The sequence below is a fragment of the Cottoperca gobio genome, chromosome 4 (genome assembly GCF_900634415.1).
Source record: "Cottoperca gobio chromosome 4, fCotGob3.1, whole genome shotgun sequence".
Taxonomy (NCBI): Eukaryota; Metazoa; Chordata; class Actinopteri; order Perciformes; family Bovichtidae; genus Cottoperca; species Cottoperca gobio.
Window position 1 is genome coordinate 12,687,289 of NC_041358.1, and position 8,094 is coordinate 12,695,382.

Below are 8,094 nucleotides of genomic sequence, written 5' to 3' on the forward strand. Positions count from 1 at the left end.
ATTGAATTCAGCAAAATCTGTTGCATTCATGTTTTTTTTTCCACTTCTGGGAGTTAAGAAAAGAATATAAAATGCACATAGCAATGCTGGAGGACCACACACTGTTTACAATAGGAGAGAATGTTTCCATGTAATTGACAAGAGCCACTAGGTTTCACTTGTAAGTATTACATTTTAACAATATGCTCTATCTTCCATAGAAACCCTGGACTCCACGAGGTAATTGAACGCATGAGGTTTATGTGATGGCCATCAGTTTTAATATTATATTATATATATATACTTAAATGTAGCACAACAAACTGTAAACATAAAAAACATATTTTGACCTATAAAATTTAGCATCGGAAATAGTGGAAATTACAGTGTTGGTACCAGAAAGATTAATTCAGACTGAAGTCCCTTGTAGGATATAGTTATTTTCTAAATGCTAAACATTTCAGAAACCATGCTGCTCTGGCCTTATCACTAAGCAGTTATGAAGACGAGGATGTTATAACTCTCCCAGTACATAAACATGGCAGTCTCACAACCCACAGTGTGTTGCAGGTATTGCAACCCATGTATATTTTCTCCTCTCCTAAAATGACTTGCTTGTAGTAATAAAAAAATAATATGTTATAATTTACATTCAGGAGGCCAGTAAATGTATGCATCTTGTCTTTTTATCCAATTACATATATTAAGGATTTTTACAGCTATTTTTCTTTAGCACGTTGCTCCTGGCAGCTGTCTAGCGAGTCTAAACAGAAAACTTGCTTTCGCTCTTCTGCTCTAATTCATGCCCATCCCTGAACTCATTCTTATTGCAGGGTTGCACTACACTGTGGGCACAACACACATGGTGTAATCCTTCGGGCTTGATGGATGAAAGAAGAAATACCATACATGTATAGGAGTTGTGCATACATGAATTGTATTGGCATAACTCAAAGATGTACAATAAAACTCTGAGGATGTAACACCAGCTGTGCACATATTATTCTTTCTGTTTCATGTCACAGACTAAATGATAGTAGACACAATAGAGTTGGTAATGCCAGCAGTTACTCAGCATATATCATAATATAACTTATAATTGTAATTTATAACATGAATCTTGAGTGAACTGATATAAAGACCATAGAAATAACATAGGACTTTTCTTTTGTGATGTATTGCTCCCTCCCCTCCACAGTTAGATGTCATTGTGAAATTGAAGTAAAAATGTATTCTCAGCCTTTGACATGTTTCATTCACACTCTTTTTATTAAATTGAATAATGTATAAGAGGCAGTCCCCCCCCCCCCCCCTCCTCTATTTATACTGTAGTTTTATTCATTATTCATGTCTTGATTCATGTGTTAAAGTCACTTCATGCACATGAGGCATATTGAACTGCAGGAAATCAACGGTGAACTCTGGTTTCAAACTACAGGAGTACCGACCTGCCTGTTCCCTTTCATTTCACACACTTTTCATTCAAATCAAATTCTCTTCATACTCCGAATATGTTTGGTCACTTCACTGCCTTTAGGTATCCCTGCAGATATGACTGTAGATGCTACCAACTCTGTTTTATTAAATGATGGTCATTGGCTTATGGCACATGTAGTGCTTATGGGTTTTTTCATCTAAATAAATGTCATTACAGCCACTCAACTGTTTAATAAGCCACCTGAAGAAGACATGAACTAAAAGCAACCTTATTGAATGTCCTCAAATGTAAAAAAGAAACAGCTTCAGATGGAGGCAATTGAGAACCAAAAGTGTGTATAAATATTATATAGCCAATGATGGTTCCCCTGTTTCTCTGGTAGTTGATGTTGTTTCCCATAGCAACAGATAGAAAGGATGCTGGAGCATGAGAGCAGCAGTGCTAATGTTTACACATATGATTGGATTAGGGATGGCACATTTTTTATGTTACTGAGATTTAAATGGAATTGATGTAACATATTGCATGACTAGACTAAAAAGAGACGAAAATACAAATATAGACACAATGCAGGTGGAGCAGAAAGACAGCTAAAGAGAAAAAACAAAACTGAAACTTTGCATGCATAGTCAAATGTGGTGGTGGTCTAGTTGTCTAGTGGTTCCAACTAGAACAAGGATGTGAGTTTAATACCAGGGGCTGTCATCATTTGTGCCCCTGAGCAAGGCACATAACCTCAAGTTGCTGCCTGCCGTTAGTTAGTTCTAGATAAGAGCGTGTGCTAAATGACAAATGTATAAATGTATAATGTATAAGTCATAGTAGCCGTTGTTCATATTTCCATGTCTAAAATTTAATCCGGCTTTCATCCCAGTCCCTTAGATGCCACTAAATGGTACTCTCCAGTGAATGTAGAATTTATTTCAATAGGATACATTGAATAATAGTCAAATATTTCACTTCACATAGTTTGACATTTACACATAAGCCTACACTTATTCGCTTTCTTGCCGAGAGATAGACAAGAAGATTGTTACCATTCTCATATATGTCCATTAGCCTACGTAAATATGAAGCTACAGCCAGGAGACAGTTAGCTTAGTCTCCTAACTTGGTTTCCAGTTGTTAGCTTCGTTTTTTTGAAAGGCTTAAACAGGCAAGATATAAAGTGTTAATTAGAGAGCTTGTATTTTTTTACTAGATCCAGCCAGACTAGCTACTTCCACGTGTCTCCAGGCCTTAAGCTAAGCTTAGCCTACCATCTTCTGGCCCTATATTCATATAGCTGTTAGCTAGCTAACTGACAAAAGTGCAAAAGTGGCATGGGTGAGATATTAATTAAAAAAGGTTTTTTAATTATTATAAAAAATAAAAATAAAAATAACAACGATTTGCAAGTCGTCGACAGGCTATATAAGATGTAACACACGCAGTTGTTGTAGTTTCTCTAACTACTACATTAACCGCAGGCAGGCACAACCCTCAGCTATCCCGCCCATAAGCGTCACTGACTCAAATTGCAGCCGAGGCAGAGAGAGAAAGGAGAGAGCCTGGCTCTGATCACACACACTCACACACTCAGGAGCAGAGGCAGAGAGAGCAACACACAGAGCGATTGAGAGGTTGGGGATCCTTCAGTGGCTTTTCACTTGCATGAACACAACCGTAGACCCCCCCAGGATCTAAAGATGTGGACAGAAGTCGGAAAGCTTGTGCTATTCCATTTGTTACTCATGGAGCTCCATTACGCTAAAGGTAAGACACTTGTCTTAGCGAGGAGGTGAATTTGCATCGCACCACGGACGCGGCAACGCTTTGGGGATCGTTGCTCACTGAGAAACGGCTCATCTCTCAATGTAGTCCGCTTCGTATTGCTGCACTACTATGCCTTTCAAAGACTTCTGTCATCTCATGCATGCAATGGCTCACACACCTGGATCACCACTTTTGTCCGCGCAGTGTATGCGATCCTTGGTGACAGGAGGTTACAATACGTGGAAGAAAAGATCCGTAGCCTACAACCCCAACACGTGTCTAAATGCTGTAGGCTGATGTTATTGCGAGAAAACGCTGCCTGTGGTGATGTGAAGGCTGCAGGGGTCTGCGTTTGGTGTTTTTGTAGCTGCAAGCTGCAGCCAAAAAGATGCTTAAATAGATTTTCCTAAACAGATGTTTGTGTTGAATTGCCAGCAGGACACTAGTGGTAGCGAGCCTCGGTGGCACCAAAGCCTATTGATACAATCAAACAAGCCCATTATAAGCACATTATGACAGGAAAAGTGTAAACCATGTTGTGGGAATGTTGGATTGGAGAGAAACACACTAAAACAATTATTATTGGAGGAAGCCCCGCAGTACGGGAAGATTTAGAGCAATTATAGCTGTTGACCACTTTACAACCCACAATGCTCAGGGCAGAATTATTTACCTGCTTTATTGCAGTAAATGCATGTATGTATTCTATTTGAGACTCTTTTGAAAAGTGGAGATTGTTGCAACATACAAGTTAACCCCACAAACAAGAAACAGCCATGTAAACAGTTGATAGTCAAGACCCCTTTTGCCATAGCCTGGTCTTAATAAAGTACTTACACCGCTTCTTCCCTGTGAATGTCTTCAGTTCCCCCACCATGTATCTATGCTACTAAAGACATACATTTACAAGTGACTTTATTACAGGTTATGGTATTCTTTAATCTCATATTGTGTTTATCGTATCTTACATTCTGATCACTAAATGAACCAAAGAAGTGATTGACAACTTGATTTTTGTGTTTTTATGACAACATAGGAACTAATACAGAGACAGAGTGTGAAGCAGGACAGTTTCAGTGCAAGAACGGACGGTGCATCCCGACCCTGTGGAGATGTGATGATGATGATGATTGCTCAGACAGCAGCGATGAGGAGAACTGTCGTAAGTAGCCCAGAGTCTTGTTATATTGGCAGATAAGCGCAGTGATGCCTTTGCTTGCTGCCCCATGAAACTTGAATATACCTGCCGTCATTTATGTTACAAACAGGTCCTCCAAAACTCTAGAAATGGGCACACATTCGGCATCAGACCATTATTTGATGATGACTATGCATTCTGCTCTTTGATATGAGCGGGTACCTAACTGTATATACGTATATGCTGAAGATAGCTTATCCATGTTGTAACTTTTGAATGCATGAAGTTACACTGAGAATAAGCTGATTATTATGTTGCTGTGGGCCCCTCTGGAATCTCCCTTTTCAGTTGTTAGTCTGCAGATGTCTGTGCAGGAACTGCTGATCCTGGATCATTGGTCAGGTCACATGGCCACAGGAATCTAGCAAATGTTCTACTAATTTCACTCTTTAAGAAAACCTTTTGACACAAGGAGAGCTGCGATACTACTGGGCTATTTTATAATAGTATCATTATTACCCTTATCTTGCTGTTATCAGCTCACCCTGCTATACGGTCTCATAATGCTTTGGGTATATAATGGCTTCGCAGAGTGGGTCGTTTCGGAAATGGTATGATAAAATTGCAGCGTTATGAGTCACGACCACCTACTGCTAAGTAATGCAAAATGCTCTAATGCAAACACTGTGTCTTAGATATGGCTGATCACAAATTGGCTGCTTTGCTTCTCATGGGTGCCTCTGCTTCTTTAGGCAGGTGGTTTGTAATTGGAGTTTCAAATACCGAATCGCATATGTAATATCGGGCGATCAAATATTGTATTATGTCATTCAGAAATGGGTGAAAAACACCCGTGGGACATGATTCTGATTTGACTGACTCTGTTCTACTCAGGAAATTGCACGGACAACCAGCCGAGTAATCATCGCTTATACATTTGTCATGGTACTAATTGCTTGAATGGTTATATTAGCGGCCAATTGATTAATCGCTTATCTTGTGTACCAGAACGCCAAACCCATGGTTCTCTCATCTCGCACGCCCACCATGAAGGTAGCCGCTGAATAACTCGGGAGATTCCCTGGATGAATGCCGTGACATTTACAAGCACGTCTCATTCACCGCGGAGATTGATTGGAATTATTGGACATTTGGTGTGCAGTACTTGATGGAAGTGGAAGTAGATTTGAATGAGCTCTCCTTCTCTCTTAACAGGTTTACTTTATTGTTTTGGTTGAAGAGTTGTTCAAAGAGAATGTGAAAATGATACTCAAGCCACAAGGTGACAGACTGTTCTTTTAACTGAGCCACTTTGTCTGTGACAGAAATGTGCTCTTCCTCTTCGCTCCTAACTCTTTTTGAGATGTGGTTATGCTCTCCTGTCACTCTCGCGATCTCTTGTCCTGCTCAGTCTCCACCTTGTATCTACCTTTTATCTCTTGCTGTGCCTTATACTCTCTTTTGCGACCTCCATCCCCTGCTCCAGCTCTCCCCTCATACATACATTGAACTCTCTTTTCTTTGAGTGCTTCAGCCCTCAGCCTGTGTTGGAAGTTGGGAGCTTCCCCAGCATTGTAGCACCTACTAAGGGGTTTCCACCCCCCCCCCCCTCCATTTTTAAATCTCATGTGGGCACCTTGGCAGTGCAAATGCTATGCCCACTCGTCTTACGCCCACAAAGAGCATCAGCTGACAGGTTGGTTGGAGATAAATCCAACGGCGTGACTCTGGTTGCCGGAGTGATGCTCAGTGGCTGGCAGCATGCCAGCCCTTCGAGCAGATGCCAGCACTGCAACTGTGCCCCCTCCCCAAAACCCAATATCATCAGCAGAGTTCAGCGGGGAGGAGGTTGAGGAGGAGAATGAGAATCAGAAAAGATGGGACCGATTTGATTGAGAGGAACAGGACAGTGGAGAGCAGAGCTCATGAGGAAAATCGGAGCATTTTGGAAAATGGGCAGAGGGGCAGATAGAGACGGGAGAGGATGAATTGTAAAGAACATGAGGGGACGGTTAACCTAGCAAAGCCAACAAGTTTTGCTTCACTCATGGCGGTGTGGCAAAGCTAAATGTGTCTGGAGCAGGTTTCATTTAACGTAGGCTGTACATCAAGTGAATAACGTTGCTCTCACTCGCTAAGCATCCGATCCTTCCAACACCTGATTGGATGACTGGAACACTCACTTTGCTGTCATTGGTCTTGCTTCTGTCTTGCTTCTGAATTCTTACCGTAACCTAAAACACGTGAATGCATCGAAGTATGATGTATTTAAAAAATATTAGAAATGATATCTTTATATATCGTTTTGAGCTGGCTAACTTCTGATGTCTGTCCCAACAAATTACAGTATGACCGGGTAAAGATTGTAGACATTCTGCTCGAGACGGTGGATTTTAAATGCATTATAACATTGCATGATACCATTGTGTCATTGCTACATTGACTCCTGCCATCCCTCTAGTCTGTTGAGGCAATGTGCACGTAAACCACCATCACTGTTTGCATGTGTGAGTATGAGCAATAGCATTGTGCGCTTATCAGTCAGTGGTCACATTACTCATCTCGTTCTCAGTTCACACACACAGGTCTGTCACTGCAGGGATTACCCCTATAGCATCCTCCCACTAGCAGTTGGGTTAGAATAAGTCTTGATAGATTTGGCTGTCCTTTGTGCCTTCGTCTATCCTTTCTTTCACTCTCCCTCTCTGCTCCTCTCCTCTCCTCTCCTTCATTCTCAACATGCCTCTTGGTAGATCTAGCTCTGGTTGCCCTGGGAGACAGTAAATTGGTGGTGATGGTGGTGGTGGAGGGGTTTTTGTTCATGTGTGTGCTTTCTTTGTAGTGAACACAACACTCGTGCACACATGTATACAGACACACGGCAACTCTTCACCTCTGCACGGCTCTGTATGACCTATATTTTGGTTGAGGAATATACGGAAAAAAGGTCAGATCTTTTTTCAGAGGATTTAAGTGGATTTAAACATGCCTAATCCAAAGTGCCACTGTAAAATCATCTCATATCTGAACCTCGTGCAGTGTTTCTGCCAGTGTATTAAAAGCCAATGGTCCGCCGGGCAAAAGTTGACCCCCTGTCGGGCCTAAGCATTGGGGAATTTTTTTAAAATGTATTTTTAAGATGTTTTTTAGTGGGGGGCGGATCAGTGGGAAACATAGATCCACAATGGTTGGAAAAATCACCATCAACAGCTGTTGTTTAAATGTGAATGCACTATAGGAAGACGGCAGGTCTGAGGTCAGTGTTCTTTACCCTCACACTTCCAGCTTTCTGTGTTTCTGTAATCACACATACAATATGGCCCTACTATAAAGCTGCAGTCAGTTTCTCTCGCCAACCCTCGTTGAAAAATACTTGCCACCGGCCGAACAATGTTATGTCATGGTAGCTTTCAATTGTTCTCCCTCTCTGCACTGTGTACAAACACATCTGTGAGAATGTATTAACAAACAGAACTGTGAAATCAGTCGTGGTGATTTGAGGTGCAATGATTCCTAAATTAATCAATGAGTTGATTGATGGAAAATGAATTGTTATCAATTTTCATAGTTGTTTAGGACATTTGTCAAGCGAAAATGCGGAACATTGGTAAAGTTTCAGGATTTGCTGCTTTTCTTTGTTTTTATATCATTTTTTATATTTAGGGTTTATATATATATATATATATATATATATAATATTATTATTATAATTCTTTTTCATTTTTAGTTCTGATTGGTGCAATTTGAGATGTTACAATTGCCCTCCGTCTCACATACTGTAACT

At 40.8% G+C, this 8,094-nt stretch overlaps 1 protein-coding gene across 6 annotated transcripts in view; it reads left to right on the plus strand.

Annotated features, from left to right (window-relative positions):
• The first annotated feature begins 3,040 nt into the window (after positions 1-3,040).
• lrp8 (low density lipoprotein receptor-related protein 8, apolipoprotein e receptor) overlaps positions 3,041-8,094 on the plus strand; it is a 157,648-nt gene continuing 152,594 nt past the window's right edge. For all 6 annotated transcript variants that reach the window (XM_029430058.1, XM_029430059.1, XM_029430054.1 and 3 more), the window contains exons 1-2: positions 3,041-3,172; positions 4,209-4,334. In XM_029430058.1, coding sequence (XP_029285918.1) covers positions 3,106-3,172; positions 4,209-4,334 — 193 coding nt within the window. In that variant the 5' untranslated portion in view covers positions 3,041-3,105. The remainder of the gene's footprint in view (positions 3,173-4,208; positions 4,335-8,094) is intronic.